At 40.6% G+C, this 19,485-nt stretch overlaps 1 protein-coding gene across 1 annotated transcript in view; it reads right to left on the bottom strand.

The window, feature by feature from the left end:
• Window positions 1–19,485, bottom strand: part of MYO5A (myosin VA) — a 95,741-nt gene that overhangs the window by 50,940 nt on the left and 25,316 nt on the right. Inside the window, exons 4-5 of the mRNA XM_030456904.1 lie at window positions 18,326–18,470; window positions 3,465–3,621 (exon numbers count right to left, since the gene is read on the bottom strand). Of these exons, the coding sequence (XP_030312764.1) occupies window positions 3,465–3,621; window positions 18,326–18,470 (302 nt within the window). The remainder of the gene's footprint in view (window positions 1–3,464; window positions 3,622–18,325; window positions 18,471–19,485) is intronic.

Below are 19,485 nucleotides of genomic sequence, written 5' to 3'. Positions count from 1 at the left end.
CCTATTCTAAACCCATAGCCCAGCAAACAGTCTCTCTGTTCTCTCTGGCTAATAATTTATTAATATTTCTACTCTATAATGAACCCTGATTCCAAACTACTTGTGAAAATGAACCATTATAAAATATTTGCTGTGCACCTAAATATAATCTAAAAATTAACATGTACAGGCTCACATCTTCTCCCTGAAACTGAATCCTTTTCCTCTACAGTCCATGGCCTTGGTGTGCCCAGGGCAAATGATGACTGTGATTCCCAAATAGTGCTGGTGCCCACCTCTGCCTTACCTGCCCAGCATCAGGATTCACTTTGCAGTGGGCAACACTGGAATTATCAGAACTTCGAGGCATGCAAATCACAACATGCTGAGCTTCAAAGAAAAGCATTTCCATGGCCCACTTAGATCAGGTTTTAGTCATCACTGAGAAACTCACCTTTCAAAAAAATCCTAAAGCTATCCCTGTATTAGAAGCAATTGCATTCAGAGTCATTTGTATCCAGCACACCACTTTTTATCCCAGGCATCCTTTCAGGTGCCTAACTGGGAAGCGTGCCCTAACTCAAGCACATGGAGCTGTATCTGTGTCCTCGTTTCCCAGTTCCACAGGAATTCTGTACTGAAATAAAGCTTGGGAAGGAAAAATGAGACCAAACAGCAATGCTGAGCACTGGTATTCCAAGCCTGTAAACAAAAGGCCATTGGCTGGGTAAGGGCACAGCACGGGAAGAGGGGGTTCAGCTCTCAGAGCCCCCTTCACCGAGCAGGGGGCAGAGTGGGCATTAGATGAAGAGCTGCTAGGAAGGGGGGAAGAACAAATTCCACCTCTGCAGTTCTAAGAAATACTCAGTTAATTGAAACTGAAGAGGCTCAAACTGCATTTCTTGTGTTTTAAAATTATTGCCACCGTGACATATGCTGTTGATGGTGGTAGCAATATAGTGAATTATTTTCAGAAACAGATTTGAAAGGTAATGTTTATAAAACTTGGTAACAAAGTCTTTACTATTATAAGATTGCTTTCCAGAGTACATACTAAGCTCTACAATTCATATAGCTATACAGGGTAATGAAGAATGAGAGGGAGGAAATTACACACAAGGAAGTGTTTTAAGACTTGACAATTTTTACATTTGCAACAAGAAAACTGTATATAATCATTGACTAAACAACTAAGTATTCAAATTGTTGCTAGAAGTGTATAATGGTCATTTGATATTACAGATTATTTAGCAAAGGCAAAGATGATGTGAAATTCTGACACTAATGGCAGCAGCACATAAAATGCTGATGTTTAGGTTTCCCAAATACAAATTAAAAAACTAAAATTACCTTTTGCTCCTAGGATTTTATAACCAACTTGGCAAAAGATGTGTTTCGTGTTTCTAAAAGAAATCACTCATTTTCTTTCTAATTTACATGGGTCAATTTGTGTTTCTGCTGATTTATCAACTGAAGAGTTTGAAGCAATGATTTTTTGATCTTAAGAGTCTATCTCAAAAACAGATTTCGCAACACTCACTTTAAAGACTATTTGAAGTTCATGTGTTTGAACATGTGGATAACTTGTATCCAACTATAACAGTGTTTAAAATAATTGAAATTTTAGATATACCCAGGCTCAATCCCTAGAAAATAAAAATCAAGCGTCATCATTGTTGTTTTGTTTTAGTGGCTAAAGGTATGGATGGAAAGTTAATTTCTAGTCCTCAGTCTAAACTTACTTTCTTTGGAAGTTAAATCAGACAATTAATGGTGAGCTGATGGCCACTGATTGGGAATTGTGGTTCAAGGAGTGAGAGAGAAGGATGTCTGGTTTAGGCTTTGAGGCCAAACTAAAGAAGTGGTCCAGGGAAACCCATGGATAGTTTGTATTTCATTCATCAACCAGCAAACTGCAGACCTGTCCTGCAGTCTCTTGCCATAGCTGTCACTTAGTAAGGCAGTGAGGCCACAGCCCCAGGTGCCACCTCCAGGGGTTGCAGAAAGGGTGTTTGGCAGCCCTGGTCCTGTCAGCCACACACCCCATCTCCTCATGGCCAAGGACACTGCAAGCACTGGAGCAGTGAAATGTACTCTGGGATTAGATCACCCCTGCAGAACTGCCCCTGGGATGCTCCTGATGGAGCAGGTGCAGCTCAAGACAAGAATCCTCTGGCTTCTTCCCACAGCTGGACACATTTGGATCCCCCAAGAGCAGAGCCCACTGCTCATCACAGCACAGCTTATTTTATCCTACAAAAGTTTGAAAACACACAGCACCACAAACCAGGCAGAATTACCTTGTGACAGAACACACACAACTGTGATGGGGCAGCTATAGCTTATCATGAACTCCTCACGCCAGGAGGAAAGAAGGAATAAAACATATAGTTCTTTTTTAAAAACACCTGAGGAAAAAAACAACGGCAGCATTTTGCATTTCATGTGTCACTGCGTGCACTCCATTTATTCATGTTTATCCACTAATACTTCACACTTTTGCACAGAGATGCTAAACATTTACCAAGGCATCAGTTGTCCTAAGCATCTGCTTAAGGCTGACCACAGGCATGCACACAGCCCTACTTCTCTCAAGGAATTCCCCCAAGACTCCTTCTCTCTGGTGAATCATTTTTTAACACAGTTCCTTAGGTTCAGCTACAACATGAATCTACACAAAGACAAAACAAATGATTCAGATGAGCCTAAGAAATGTCTTCAGCTTGGCCATGACATCAGAACTACAGATTCTCCTGAGCTTCCCAGAGAACAAAGGTCCTGAAGCAGGAGAGAGCTGTATGTGCTACCTCATGGTCTCTGCCAGCACCTGCTCTCTCAAGTCAACAGCTTTGGGCCTTGACTATCGTTAATTAAACAGATTTCCAGAACTGAAACTTTAGTCTGAACTGATTATAGCAAAATTGTTATGTTTTCCCCCCTCTTAAACAAACTGTGTCCATCCTCTGTAACCGCTTTCTCAGACTATCTTCCCTAATCACACTTCCTAAAATTGAACATTTGCTTTACTAAAACAACTCTCTTCATTTCAAAGTATAATCTACCTACCCCCCACCGTGTGATGTACATGTTTAGTGAGTAAGATCAGAAGTTTTAATCCTCTTTGGAATTTTACACACAAAACCAGTCTTCTGCCCTTGAATTTGGCCAGTAGTCTGGAAGCTGCCAGTGTTACACATCTGCGTAGACTTCGAGCAGCATTCATATAAAAATTACTTGATGTGAAATACATCAATAACTCACTGAAACATTATCTCCTGTCTTCTCTCAGTGTTTCACAAACACTACATAAAAAGATGCCTAAAGTACCTCCCAGTAAATGGATTGAAAATAAAATTTTGGAAGATATTTATTAATAAAAATATCCTTTTAAAAAGTATGGATTGTTGTCTCTATTGAATGCTTGTATTAGCCCCAGAATAGCAGCTGAAGCTGGAGGGTGGGAGTTAGGGCAGAAGCTCTCTTACCTCCATGATGGGGTTGGAGGCCAAGACTTTCTCTTCAACATTGGCTTCACTGGCAGATCCACTGACTGTGGCAAAGTACCTCATGGCATACTTAGCAGAGACAGTCTTCCCAGCTCCAGATTCCCCACTGACAATGATTGACTGATTTCGTTCATCTCTGAAACACAAAGACATATTAATTACCAGTTGTTTTCTCAATAAAACATTTTCTGTGTGTGTGTCCCAAGCTTGGCAACAACCCTTCCACCATAAATGTTAGCAATAGAGCAAGGGAGTAAATGCATGTGGCAGAAACAAGGTTGTTAGTGAGCAAGCTGCCTGCATGGCTGGCTGGATGCTCAGACATGATGGATGCTCCTGCCACAGTCCAGCCAGCCAGCAGAGCTACTCTAGAGAACCTGGCTACAGCAAAGTACCTGTTATTCACTACGTGATACTGCAGCTACTTCTATCCAGAGTCTCTGCTAAACTGCTCCACTAAATTATCAGTGTTCATTAGTAAAGACCATTAATGCTATCTTACAGAGAGAGAAATCAACAGCAGTCAGCAAACGAAATCTTTTGTCCTCCTGATCTAATCACCAGCTTTTCCCAGAATTGTTCTGAATCTGAAAAATTCAAGCAGAATTGTGCTGTTCAGGGTACAAACAGCAGCTCTGGAGTGAAGATGATCCCTTTGCTGTGAAGTAATCCCTTCTCATTGAAAAACAAATAATCTTCATTTGCTAGTAAAACAATTTTCCCTCATCTCAAAGAGGGCTCTATCCATAAAACCCAACTGTATGCCTAGTAAACACACTACAAAATAACAAGGATAGAAATTAGCATTTATACACCTGAATTCTAAAAGACCATACATGTGTTAAACAGTATTTTATATTTCCAAAGCAGAAGTTAAAAGGAATGATACTTCAAAGTACTCCTAGAGCTTAACTCTATCTTACACATGGACACTGGAAAAAAAAGGACCATGGTTTTACCCCAAAGATTTTCAGATCTGGGGCTGGAACACAGAAAGTATGGATGAGGTCCCAGCCAGGCTGTGCTTATAGCATCATAACTGTGACTGAAAGTCCAGGCACATACATGTTCAGGCAGCACAGACACAGCCTGCACAGCCTCCAGATGCCTGCTGAGGCCACCAGAAAATGCTACGGGGGGGAAGTGAAGAAATATGCAATGGAAAACTATTTGCAGTTTCTGTAGCCTGAAGGTGCTCCAGAAGATCTGGGGGGTTCCATTTCTAAGATAGTAAAAAAAAAAAAAAAAAAAAAAAAAGAAAAAAGAAAATAAAAAAGCCAATGCTGATATTATGGAGATTATTACAGATTGTGTTGTTATTATCAGGGTGTTACCTATCTTCAGAAACATTGCCAAGCTCCGAGATACAGAGCATAACTCCAGCATCTAGGTTGTGCTGCACAGGTATGTAGGCTAAAGAAGCCACTGGTTATGCCATCCATGTCTGGAAGAGACAAGGTGGGATTCACTTAACTGAATGAAGACATTGGCTGAAGGAAATTTTCCATGGTTTTGTAAAAGAAAATTACTTGAAATGACTGCGGACTGACTTAAATTTAAGAGGAAAGTGTTAAGAAGATCAAACCAACCTAATTTTGTGTTCTCAACTTCCTTTTAACACATGCAGAAGGTGTGAATGACTGCAGCCTGGTTCACATGTTGGCATGCACCCAGCTGTCTGTCTCAGTGGGAAGGTTTGGGAAGGTGTAACTGTTCAGCCTGACATCAGGCTCTGTGGTGTTCAGGTTTCAAAGACTGAGCTGCCAGAGACACCAGGAAAATGACAACACCCACCAATGGGACCTCTTGTTACAGCAGCCATCGAGCCTGCTGTGCACACTCCCAAGGGGGTTTGTGGAGCCTGGGAAGGCTCAGGGTAGCCATGAAGACTTCCTGCTGGGAAAGGAAGAATAAATCCTTGCTTCTTCCCCATTCCCCCTCCCAGAGCCCACCAGAGGGCCATGCACGAGGGACAGCTTGGAGCTCTGCAGGTCAGGAGGTGGGGTAAGGTACATGGATGCTCCACAGAGAGCAGCAGAAACACACAGGACAAGTCCAACCAAAGGTGTGCCAGCTGGGCTTAAATGGAACAAGGAATAACAAACAAATTTCCTCTCATACAAGAGAGTTCCTGCAGTGAGTCAGAGAACAATTTCTAGACAGGACTGGCAGAGCACTCTTTGCCTCCTGTGCTCTTTCACATAGGAAAAAAACCCAACAAACAATACCATTATACAACAGGAAACTTCTGGTCCAGTTTCAGGAGCTGGGCAATGACATAACACACTTCTCATTCGAAGATCACTAGCTCTTTTTCATGTATTAAATATATGAAGCCCAACTTGTGAAGCCCAAGTCCTGGGAAATGTGTCCTCTGATGATTAACCTTATTTTTAGCTTAGTTCCCAAAGTGCAGAAGGCTTTGTGGAAACACAGTTCTGCACCTTTTGTGCTATAGAATTCTGAAGAAACTGTCAACAAAAATCTAACAGTGTTGCTAAGAGAAGAATATCAAAACACAACTGTCTCATTGTCACATCCCTGAAGGATGGGGTGTGAGCACAAAAAGCACAGGCTGGTTTTGCAGTCCCCAGTCCCTCCTTCGGAGCTGAGGAGTGGCAGGAAACACTCTTCTCTTCAGAGCACTGCAGAGGAAGGAGTTCCATGTTTTCAGAGACAGCAAAGAAAATCCAAGGATCAAATGATTTCTCCATAAGAATACTGTTGCTAATCATCCTGGAGTTTCCTTCCCCCACATCACAAGATACAGGGATGCACTCGTCTCCTTAGCACACAATCAAGTGCCCAGGAATAAAGGGTTCCATTATTACATCACTTTTATAAGTACATATACACATAGACTTTTCACAAATTTGCCTAGAGAAGCTACAGCTGGCTCTGTAAGAGCAGAAAACAGCAGCTCTGGCAATCCTGAGACACAAAGAGCTCGCTCATTGCATGCAGTGGAGTTCTCTGGCAGGGCTCTGCCCGTGCTCCATCTACACTCAGAGCCTCTCTTGTCTGCAAAAGTACATTAGTCCATTGTTTGCCTTTAACACACTGCCCTGGCCATCCTCTAGCTTATTATTCTTTCTGCTCTTTGGCAGAGGGAAAGGAAAACACAACCAAACAGCCACAATGACACTCAACGTTTGAAGGAGAAAAGAGAGGGCAAGACCCCAAATGCAAGAGCAGCAGGGGATGAGTTGATGCTGCCAGAGCCCCAGGGAAGGCTCAGCATGTGGATGGCAAGAAGATGCCCAAGTCCTTCCTGAAGGAGGGTGGGGAAGCTCTGCCAGGCAGCCATGACAACTCAGCAGAGGGCTCTTTGATGCCATGAAACTTTAAAGAAACAAAATGTCACACAGAAAAGCAAACAACACGTAAAATAGAATCAAAATACTTAGTGAATGAAATGTGGTGAACATTATTTTAAATGGTTTGGTATAAGCAACAGTGGGTTTAAAATATAACTCCTGCTTATGCCAAATAAAATTTTCATAATCAGGCAGCAGCCAAAACAAAAGAACAACAAAACCAAACATACAAAAAACAAAACCAAAAACCAAACAAGTGGAAGAAAACAAAGGAAAAAAATTCCCAGAAAACAAAAGTAACAATACCTTGAGTTCTTTCTCAAGCATAAGAAAACGTTTGGAGTTATTTTTAGCTAAATTGTTAGCTCCCAACTTCTGACCTGACATTTGGAGCACGTAGCATGCCAATAGTCAGAAAAAAACTATCATTAAAACTTTAAGGCAGTGAAACAAGTAGGGCAACAGTGCTATGTCTGACACCACTCTGCAACCTTATGCCACAATCCATTATTTATGCAATACTTCCTGCTTGGAGTTTTTTCTCTGAATAAAACACATAATTAGATTATTTTAAAATTAAGAATACTTCTGAATGGAGAGAACATTTTAATTTTGCTGTTACAAAGAGAAATGAGAGAAAGCAAGCTGGGAGACAAGAAGGTAGAGGAGTCCTGTTTCACCCAAAGCTGAGGAACAATCGCATCCTAGGATATACAATTCCATTATAGTGATACAACACTGAACCAAATTATCTTGAAAAGAGGTATTTAACCCCAACAGATTGAAACAGATTGATTAAAGGTAGTTAATCATCTACATAAACATGAATTATGGGGTTCAGGCAACAGTCAAGATCACGTTCAGCTTTTGTCATTTCGGAAAAGCGCAGAAGAATAAAGCAATGACAAAACTAAAATAAAACTTCCATTTTATGATGATAGCCCGAACGTTTCACAGGGTGAAATGTAAAATGAGAGGCTGAGATTGTTTGTAGTAGCAGGGGACCTGATTTGGAAATCTTCCATATCATTCTTTCAGGCCTGTACTTTAAAGAGTCAAATGAGGGTAACAGCTATTTCTTGTCAAACAGAAGAACAGTAATACACTATAGAATAAATAACTGATAATTTAAAACAGTGTTATCTATCACAAAAGCAATGCTGATGTCTAATTTTGAAAGGTAATATTCAGATGCTGCATCCAAGCCATACACAACTCCACTTCTCATGACAAGTAATGGCCTTAGAATGAGCCACAGATGTCACTAATTTTTCATACCACAATTCCAGTAAAGGACAGAAACAGATTTGTGCATAGGCTGATAAATTTTAAAGGCAATTTTGCTTTACCTACAAAATCCTGTCGACAGGCAATATGTTTATGAGAAAATTCACTGTCAGAGTGCCAAAAGAGAATAGATGCAGACTTACCTAACTCCTGGAAGCTTCAGATTACAACCCACCTTCCAGCAGGGGGCTTTTATGCTTTGAAAAAAAATTGCAAAATTCAACACTGAAGATTGCTTCTGCTCAAAGGAGGTTCAGCACTGAGGAAATAAAGAGTGCTACAAACTGACTTGGGATGCATGCAGAAAAGGGTTTTGAAGAATACAAATGAAATGACAATATAAGACAAACCAGAAAGTGGTTAAAAAATAGCAGTCTTCCAAGATGCAAAAAAAAAAACCACCCTTGTTGAGGATGTGCATGTATCTTAATGCAGTATTTTTAACAGCACTGACAACCATTAACTTAAATTCTGCATTTCATAGAAATATGAAAGAGATGCTTTCAGAAGGGCTCAGAATGGAGGAAATGCTACTCTTACAAGGACACAGCTGTCAGTGGCAGTGGGACAAAGGCTGTCACTAGGCACCTTCCATGGGTGCAGACTGCTGCAATGACACTAATTATTGATAGCTGTCATTATCTAAGACAGTTTGTAACAATTTCAGTTGTCCAATGGAAACATTGACGCAAAAAAAATTTAAAAATGTTCAAGAAACGAAATGGTGAAGTCACTAACATTAAGTGCAGAGTTGCTAATTTTCAGACAATTTTCACTCCTTAAGATCACTCTACTCTCACTGAAGATGGCTTCCTCAAAAAACAAAACATCTTACAGCATCACAGCTGTTATTTCCATAGCAAACTGCCCAAACAGATCAGGAAAATCTAGACATGCAGACTGAAAAATCCCTGCAGGTATCTTTGTTTACCTTCTTCCTCTTATACCAATAAAAAAACCCTCTGTGAAGCAGGAACATTAAACCAGTTAGAAACCTACCCATCAATAAGTATTTCAGAAGGGATTAAGGAAGCCCAGAGCTATTCTATTTAATCATCAAAGCACAGCGTTGTTCTTGTGGTTTTTTTGCTTCCTATGACTGATGCATTGGATCTATCACTTGATCTTGTCTTTCAGACTCATGACTCCACAGCAAATAATGTCAAATAGATGTATATAAGCACACACAGCACAAAAACATCAGCCTGTGGAAAAAAAAAAAAAAGAGGGGATACAAAATTGTTGACATGAACCTTTATTCATATCAATCCATCCAGACCCAAGCCATCAGCATCTCTACCTGGCACAAGTGTATCATTAACAGCTGATATTAAAGATTCTGACACAGACTTTGAAATGCTTGCCTGTGGTAAACTACCTCAAAGTTAAGCTTCCTCAGCACCCTATAACACAGATGAGATTGGCAGAAATTATCAGTGAGATACCCTTAGTATAAAATGAAGAGATGAAATAACAACACAATTGGATGAGAAGCACATTAGTGCTTACTTTGCCTTTGATCCTAAATCATCTGCATTTGTAAACCTTGAGGACACTGACAAGGTGTTGATGTTTTTAAGGAAGCTTCTTGTCAGGGTGATTGGAAGGCCACCACCCTCAGGTCATCTCTCACTGTTCCAGTGCTTAGAAGTTTAATTAAATGTACTGCTTTTGCTTTTTTTATTTTTTTTTTCTTTTTCTTTTTGAAGCATTGCAACTGGTTTCTTTATTTCTTTTGGACTAAAAGGTTAAAGTTATGGCTAAGAGCACCAACCCCATGCCATGTGACAGTTTCATTTGTTCTTTACATTAAAAAAGCACAGACTGCTGCTAGTGGCCTGCAATCTTCAAACACTGAAATCTCCCACTGCTTCAATGAAAGAACAAGAGCACAATAAACAGCTTTTACTTAAAGTAGCAGTGACAGTCTGGTTGCTTTATCTCACTGCTATTCCTCTGTGGCAGTAAGGTAGACTTGTAAGCCTGAGATTGCTTTACATTTTCAAAACAGTAAATTCTGAATGATCAAAGAACCTGATACAAACTCCTGGAGAAGGAGAACCTGTGACTCAGGGAACATTTGGGAAAGATCCTGTTCTCAGAGTACACACAATTACCATCAACATCGATGTGTGTTGTGCCCATCAAAGACAGAAAAGGCACTCAAGTGACAGCTGAATTACAGCAGCAGGAAAACAAACCCAAGAAAATAACTTTAATGGCACTGCTGAAAGGTCAGATGGGATCCATACTGAAAGGCTGGCATGTTGAAAATCTTGCTGTACTTCTACCAGCTACAACTGTGCTGAGAACCAGAGCATTAACCAGGGACCATCACAAACCAAGCTGAAGATGAAATGTTTTACACTCTGTCCTATACACCAGTGCAAAAATACATGTACATACATGCAGCTGACATGATTGTCTCCAGCAATGCAAACCTAACTCCAACCTAAGGAAGCATCCTATTTTTTAGCAATTTTTTAAACATCCCAGCTTCATATCTGTGACAGCGCATGACCAAAATAACCTGGAGTATCTACAGTCAGAACATTCACACATCTTTGTATGAGAAAGAATGACTAAATAAATCTGTTTAATAGAGACCAGTTTGCCCCCATGAGGCAGCTAATACAAAAACAAGGGCACAGCAAATTTTACCAAATAATTTCCTCACAGGTAAGGTGAAGTAACAGGAGTTTACACAATGCACCGAAAATAAAGGCAGTGTGGGAGTGCTAAATACCATTGTAACTGCTTTATACATGTTCCCTAATAACTAAGAAGTACTGATGTTATAAGAATAAATACATGTAATACACCACCCCTATGCAGTCTTGGAATAACTATCCAAAAGATTTTGAACTCCTTTCTCATTAAATCCATAGGCTTTCATCAGGTGTCAATATAAAATTAGGAGTTCTCTGTAGTATCAAATGTTTTGAAGCCTCACAGAAAGCTGATGATTAACTTATTCAAAAATTTTGGGAAGAAACTCCCCAGCTGCAGGCAGGCAGCTCCAGCAGGCTGAAGGGAGCACTGCCTTCAAGGGATGGGGCATCTTCTAATGTAGGAAAGAGGATGCAGAGCAGACAAATGCAGGGAAAACAATAAAGCAGCAGGACAAAGTTATTGCATAAAATGAAACTGTACCTTATCTGAAGGTGCCCTAAACAAGTCTCACTTCAGTATATGCTGAAATAAACAGACTGGTTCCTAAAAATATCACTGACTGTAAACTTAAAATTAATATATATATATTAATATATTTTTTTTCTTCCTAGACCACTCTTCTCTTTTCAACATGAAATGTAGCTTGGGAGAGATACAAAGGATTTTTTTGCAGAGCTCACCAGCCTGTGCTGTCTGTCCCCAACACCTGCCCTGCTCACTTCCCTGCCAGGGTAAATCCCAGCTTCACCCTTTGTGTTCCACTCCTGTGTGATTTTTACATCGTTACAGTTATTTACTTTTCTAAAAGACCAAAATTCCTTTTTACACTTATCCTGAAATGAAAGTTAGCTCTAAACCCCATCAGTCTCAGAAGATTTAACATGAGTCAGTGCAATATTTTTAGCTTCCCCTTTGCCAAAGCACAGTGCTGCGTTGCAGCAAACAGGGCTGGACACGTTTAGCAGCTCTTGCTCAGTGCAAAGGCCTTTGAAATTCAGCCAGGCTGTGCAGCATCTGTTAGGAGCCACTATAAAAACTGGCAATTCTACAAACTCAGGATTTGCTTTTCAAGTTGAAGTCATTTAACTGTTCGATAAATAAGTAGGAATTCATTCAGCAGTTTTCTAATGCTCTTGGACCGAGCAAAACCAGAAGCTGCCAAGTCAGTCCAACCTTCCTGTGACCTCCCCCATTGAGGGCAGGAGGCAGCATCTTGCTCTTTGTCAGCCTTCTGAACAAACTAATCTAAGGACAAAGTTCTTTGCAGCCCTAAGTAAGTTCCATTATCCCTTTTCAAGGGAAAGCCCCCTCCTTTTGTCCTCTCACTTTCCAACTGCTTCCTACAGCCCAGCATCTTTCCATGCACTTTAGGTAGCTGCTGAGCCCCTCTCCTTGGGAGGTCACCTTCCTCTACACAAGTCTCCCCTGCAGCCAGGCAGCACCAATAAATGCTGGTTCTCTTCACCTCTGCTGCAGGAAACCCTTCTCCCTCATTTTTATCCCACTGCAGGTCTCCATGGCACAGCCCCTCCTTCCACGTCATCCCGGCATTCCCAGGGCCAAAGCCTCCAAACTCACTTGCACTGGCACATCCCAAAAGGTGCGGCCTGACACAGATAATTATTTTTTCCACCCTCAAAGGGCTGTTGTGTGGATTAACAAGGTAACTTTTGTAAAATGTTCAGAATTTGCACAGTGCTAAGGATTATTATCAGAGACTGAAGCGCTCTGAACCACTTTGTGGCCACAACATGCCAGGGGAGGAAAAAAAAAGGGAAGAAAAAGTGAGCTGCTAGTGGTGTGCCCCAGGAGCATGGCTCACTTCTTGGTCTGTTCACCTGCACACCCTGTACCCATCAGCTCATTCTGACTGTCTGGATGTAACATGCTCTGACCTGACACATCCAGGTCTCCATAGACACCAGGCAGTAACAATTCAGGGACATGTTCAGCTGCACCTTGACTCATCACAATTGCTCCCGACTAAGCAGTAAATTAATTCTTTGTAAAATCACTCATTTTCAATAGGCACAAAGCCTTAGTCCTACAAACTGTGCTATATAACCATATGATTAGCAAAGGCACAGAGTGCATTTGGAAGACTTCATAAAAGAGTCTGGAGCAATAAACACCTGAAGGAAGGTACAAAAATTGGTGTCTACAGAGCCATTGTACTGTCTGCTCTTTTATATGGGTCTGAATCATGGGGCATCTACCACCACCACCTGCAACTCCTCGAACACTTCCATCAGTGCTGCCTCTGTACAATCCTCAACATCCACGGGACTGACTGTGTGACCAATGTCACTGTCCTTGAACAGGCAGGGGTCACCAGTACTGAGGCCATGATACTGAGGACACAGCTGTGCTGGGCAGGGCACGTCCCCAGGATGTAGAATCACCTCCTCCCTAAGATTGTGCTCTGTGGTGAACTTGCCACCGGCTGCCACAACAGAGGAGCCCCAAAGAGGAGACACAAGGACTCCGTGAAACAATCCCTCAGCTTTGGGATCTGATCCTGACTGTGGGATCCTCAGCTGGGGTATCCCATACTGACTGCCATCAGGGGTTCACTCTGGCCTCCAGTCAGGAGATATGGAGACACCATCCATAACACTGCTGCCTCCTCTGAGGACACACATAAGATCAGTCTGGAGGAGAAAAGACAGAGCAGAAAGAGCCGTGCCTTGGCTGTCCCCTCACAGGAGACTTTCTGCTGGGCCTTTTGCAGCCGCGCTGCCTGTCCCACATTGGCCTTTTCAGCCATCAGCAAGTGTAGGGAGAACCCTTCTGAAATCTTCATTCATGAAGCCAAGCCATGATAATGTATTTCCAGTTTAAATTATTTTTTTTAAAACCTAACAGCACAGAGATCTTCTGCAGCCCTTGGAGAAAAGAAGATGTTCTGAGCACAGGACTGGGGGCTGGAAGCTCCGTGCCTGGGACTAACCCTGGGCTGACCCAGGCATGGCCACAGCACACCACGTCTGCCTTAGCTGTCTTCTATACAAGCAGAAATTGATGTTACAGTGTTAGAGGAGACAGACTTTGGGGAATGCTTGTAAAGTACCCAAAAACATGAAGCTTTCTGTGAAAGCAAGCCTTACTGTACAATTATGTTACCTGGAACAGAAACCCCCTCAGTGCTGCAGGAAGGGAAGGTGAGCAAAATCCACCATGTTACCTTTGGTATAGTGAAAGCAAATTAGCTTTGGGAGAACATAATCAAGAAACCCACCAAACTGCTGCACTATCAATTGCATGCTTTATTCTCACATATTTTATTGTCAATCCTGGATCAGGATTTTCATTTCAAGGGTTCTATGCCCTGCCCCTGCTGTTTGGGTGAATTAACCAAAGTTTGTCTCCCACTCCCTGCTGTGTGTTTCAATTTATAAATTGTAAATAATGATACCAATCTCTTCTGTACAGGGACTTTAGAATCATGGAAAGTGCCAAATGAAGGTAAAATACCACTAATGTACATGACCTTAATTTTCTTGAGTCTGCTGCAGTTGCAAACTCAGCCTTAACTTCTCAAGCTCTTAAGCATCTTTTGGTCCTCTTCACAACAGCTTGGTAAAAATGTTCTGAAATACTCTCAAAATCAGAAGATATATTTTTTGAAAAACAAGTTAACAAATCACACTTTTCATTTTAACTGGAAACACATCTCTTGACTGCAAAAATGGCTAAAAGTGAAAAAATAATGACCATAACATCTCTCAACACATACAAATGAAAAAACCTGAGGTCAGCACATGCTGCAAAGTCATGACAGGCTGCACTTCAGAGGAGTGCAAAGATGAGCCAGCACTATGTCACTGATTTATCTAGGATTAGTCAGGGCTCACTCCTTCCATAGTTTAGGAAAGCTCATTGCTTGGCTACCAGCACAACACCTTGCATGAACTCCAGCTTCCAGCTATGACCAGTCTTAACCCTTTAGTTGCCTAAAAACAATAATTATTCAGACAAGTGGGTCCCTGATGTTATATCAGGTTTATTATCCCTTTATTATCCCTTCTCTTGTCTGAATAACTTCATAAGATGTCAGACTCAACATTTAAGAGACTATTCCAAAATCATCTCTTTCCCCTGGAAAGGACAATTTCTCTTTTCATTTTGATTTTAACACCAGAGCCCCCAAAATACCATCTCTTTTCAAAGTACTTAATTTAAAAAGCCATATGTCAAGGCTATAAGTCAAAGGAGGCCCTTGTATAGACCTGTAAGCAAAGCAAAGCAGCAGCTGCTCAAATGCACATTTTGTAAGAGGACATCATCTTGGGAGGTGACTGCAGACTGCCAGTTAAGGTGCTCTCAAAACACCCACTCAGCAACTCACCAGACTTCTTTTGAGAAAAAAAAAAAAAAAAAAGTGACAAAAAAAAATCTTCTAGCTGTGAGCCATCATCCAGCTGAAAATCTGACAAAACAAACGGGAAGCCTGCTTATTAAAGGTAATTTAATGAAAAAGACACACAGCAATATTGAGTAGATCATTATGCTTTGTCCAAACAGAAAAAGCAAAACTTTAGAGACTGATGCTCTAAACACAGTTGCTTTCTGTCCTGGCATTCATTGAGTTTTACAGGGGTCTCATAAGTATGGAACTGTTTGTAAATGTTACATTCAACTTGCCCCTGGGAAGGATTCCCATCTGAGCTGAGCTTCTCCTGCTGGCACAGAGGAGAGCAGGGTGAGGAAAAAAAAAAACAAAAACCAACAAAAAAAGAAATAATAACCCCAAAATAAGTAATCTTAAAAGAGCTGTGCACTTCCCTGTGCAGAAAAAGTCAGGAAGTTACTGAGGAAACAGTAATCATGTAATTCATTGTCATTACAAAGACAAGCCATACTCTTTATAACAAACCCTCCACTGGAAACTGCTGACAGAACTCCTGCTGGAAGAGGGAACAGGGGCTGCCCAACGGGGACAGCACTGCATGGCACACACAGGCCACACCTTCTGACTCTCCCTGTGCAGGGAAGTTCCCAAGTGTAGGTATCTTTATGTGCTGCTTTATACCACGTTTAACCCTAAGCAGTTGCTGTCACTCTTCCTGCACAAGCCAGATGTGAGCTCCACCCTTCCAACTCAGGCAGTCAACATTTTGCACTCTATTTTTTCCTGAAGATGCAGTGCAAAGTCAGGGTAGAATCAGCTTTCCTGATTGTTACCATGTTTTCTACCTCTGAAGAAGATCACTGAGATTACAATCATGAACATGGAAAGATTTTCTCATTCACAGAAGATTAAGTAATGAAGAAATTTTCTACCATTAAACTATAAATTAACAAGACCACCTAAGGAGCAAATATTTAGAAGAGCTCAGTGAAGCCTTATGGATAGGAACATCATGGCTAATTACTCCAGTGATCATTTAAACACAGAGCTAGGAAAGATCAGAAACAACAGAAAGATAAATCTCACCAATTACATGGATAAATGCAGATTAATGCCATATAAGTAGGTACCATATGAATATTTAATGCAATTATTAAAGTGTTAAGGAAACAGTCGCAGACAATCTGATTTCCATTTTTAAATAACCTGCTGCAGAAATGTAAACCTGCTTTTTTTTCCCCTTTAATTTTGTAATTCAGGAGTAAAAGGTATTGCTCAGAATATAGAAAGTTCCACCTGAAGCTAAAGGGCAGGAAAACTGATTAAGGAATTGGAAACAGTATTAAAAATTAAATCAATCAGTAAGCTCAGTATATCAAAACAGCAGAACAAGTTCTTATAAACAAACAGGAGAAAAAAAAGAGAAAAAAGGAAATAAACATTATGAAAATAAATAAACAATGAAATTGTTACTTCAGTGTAGGGGAACTTTTTTCATTTTTGTTGTGTGCTCACCTATAAAAGTATTGTCAGTAATTCATAAAGAGTATCAAATTGTTTATAACATGTTGTAGATCCACAAAGGAATTAATCCAGTAATGCAAAATGATTAGTTAAGATCATTTCCATGCTTGCATAATTTCTCATAATTTGTTTCAAAAAGGAACTTCTTCCACATCTTATTTGTTGTTATTCAGGACAGCAGAAATGCTGCAGGGCACAGTGAGAGCTGAAGAGCAATTAACACAAAAAGGAAAAACCACAGCAGACACTCTGCCAAAATCTCAGCCCTCTGAGTCTTCCTCTGACAGCAGCCCATGCAGATGGGGGCAGAAAGCTCACAAGTGTGCAGTGTACAGGTGACCCAGCAATTTGCAATTTCAACCCAAGTAAGAGTTAAGCCCACTCCAGAGTCAGTACAGGCAGTGAGAGATCCCACTCCAGCCTGACTTCCACTGACAAATATTAAGAACAAAAATTCTGAGAATTTGGATGACATCCATCACTGATATGCAAACTGCAGGGCACTGTCACATGTCTCACACATAAAATAAAGCTCATAAATTCTTGTTTTGTAGAGGTTTTAGAGGGACTTGAGCATCAAGTCTGTTTGAAACACCAGTGATCCGGATGTGTAGAAAACAGTGATCCAGGCAGAAAGAGCCACAACACAGATGCCATAACCCAGTTTTGCTTCAGACACTCCTAGCAGACCACATGCCCATTTTCTTAACAGAAGGGAGTGAGAGCAAATACCACTCAGCACTGCAGATGCAGGGGATTTTTGAAACACTGTCTATTTCACAATTAGCCTAACCCACGAAATGTTGCACTGCATTGTACCATTTCCTTTGGCAATTCTCTGTTCCATGGTACCATGAATCACCAAATTCCTGTACACAGCTGACTGAATTCACAGCACATGGAGAATTCCATTCATTCCAGCTCTCACAGGGATTCTTAAATGAACAGCTAATTTCAAAGATGAACATTTTATCATTTTTATTCCATTCTCCCCCTGTTTCCTGCTCCTGCAGAGCAGCTTGAGGGCCACTGCAATTAATCCAGGGATCTGTGACTGTTTCACTTAATTTGATCACATGTTGTCAACAAGGACAACTGTGTCACTGGCTTGCATCTAACCACTGAGGATACCAGGGACCACCTTGGGAACTAAAGACCACACAGTAGTCCAAGACTTTTAGCTTAAAAATAAAATATTTTAAAAGCTCCTCAAACTGGCAGGTCCTTAGGGTGAAGGGGAAGAAGTTTCTAATAACCATTCTCCTTAGGTGACAAGTTAATTTACCTGCAACAAATAAAGAAACTAGGATTTCTTGCACAGCTGTTAGTGTCCTGGCACTTTTCCCTTTAAAAAAACATTGATGATTAAAAAGTATATCCACATTTTGCTAATCAAATTAAAACAACCTAATCTTATAAAGCGCTGGGCTAATTTTAGTCCTAAATACAGAGATCTGTGATTATTCCTGCTATCTGTCAGTGGTCACAAACTTATTGCATTTGCTAATGATTTACTGTTGGCTAACTTAGACAACTTACCCTCTTTTGAAATCAATTAAAACTCGGGAGAAAAGACAGATCTTGCAAACCGTTTAATGATCTACAAATTAACGAGGTCACTTGGCCAGAAATTTGAAGTCTTTTTCTTTTTAGAAAAGCAAGGAATTCAAGCTTTGTGGTCTACAAACCTAGCCATCTGCTTATATGCTTCTTCAGCCACTGCAAAGATGTGTGGATCCATATCCCCCATATTTTGGCCACTGTAGGCATTGATGATGTCTTCGCCATAGATAGGCAGCTGTTCATAAGGATTTATGGCCACTAAGACAATACCTACAAAAGAAATGAAACAAAAATAACTATTAATAGTCGTTTCAAAATAAGACAAACTAAAATGTCCTTAACACCAACTATTGTTATATCTTTCTAGAAATATTAACTAAAGAAGAATAAATTTGATATTATGATATTATAGACATTGACAGATAATTAATCTGACTCCAGTTTTATGTGCAAAAGGTATCAGAAGAATTTACTTCTACCTTGCTTTAGGAAACACATCAGGGACAACATTTTATTTTTACTCTCTACCTGCCTTTTCTAAAGCTAGCATGCATGAAACAACCAGATTCAAAGTGTGTTGACTTAGTCTTACTCCATATATCCTTCCTAGCGATACAGTGAGATCTCAAATTCTTTTGGTACAACTCTGTTTTTTCAGGAGAAACAAGGATTGCTCTGCCTACAGGGACGATTTCACAAAGATTACCTACACTTCTCTCTCCTGAAGCATTTACCAGGGGTAGGGAGCACTTATTTGCCCCATGCAGGGATGAAAACACTGATCTCTGCCAGGCAACCTGTGCTGTCTTGACATGGCAATTCCTCCTTCCCTTGAAATGTGTTAAGGGTTAAAAAACTCCCAAGACCCTCTAATTTTTTTTGTGGCCACTTTAAAGATAAAATTCATCTTTTTTTTTTTTTTTTTTTTTTTTTCTTTTTTTTATGCCTACAAGTGACAATAGTGGTGCAGAAGGGTACACAGTGACTAGAGCAAGCTGGATATACACACTCCTGGAGTAACCATCCAAGAAGAACCTGCACCAGAAGCAGTTCCATAGCATTCAACTTCTACATTTACTCAGAAATTCACACACACACACACACACACACACACACACACTTCCTCTATGCAGATCCCATAAGACATTTTCCATGGAAAAGCTGGGAGAAGTGAAAGCATTTATAGTCTGGCACTGCTGCTGCTGCTGGGAGCATCATCCCGTTTATAAATCCTGTCACGCATTTAGAGATTAAGCACAAATCACAGCAAAAACATTAAACAATA

The sequence above is a fragment of the Calypte anna genome, chromosome 10 (assembly GCF_003957555.1).
Source record: "Calypte anna isolate BGI_N300 chromosome 10, bCalAnn1_v1.p, whole genome shotgun sequence".
NCBI lineage: Eukaryota > Metazoa > Chordata > Aves > Apodiformes > Trochilidae > Calypte > Calypte anna.
Note: the sequence above shows the minus strand (reverse complement) of the source record. Positions and strands in the feature narration are given on the sequence as shown.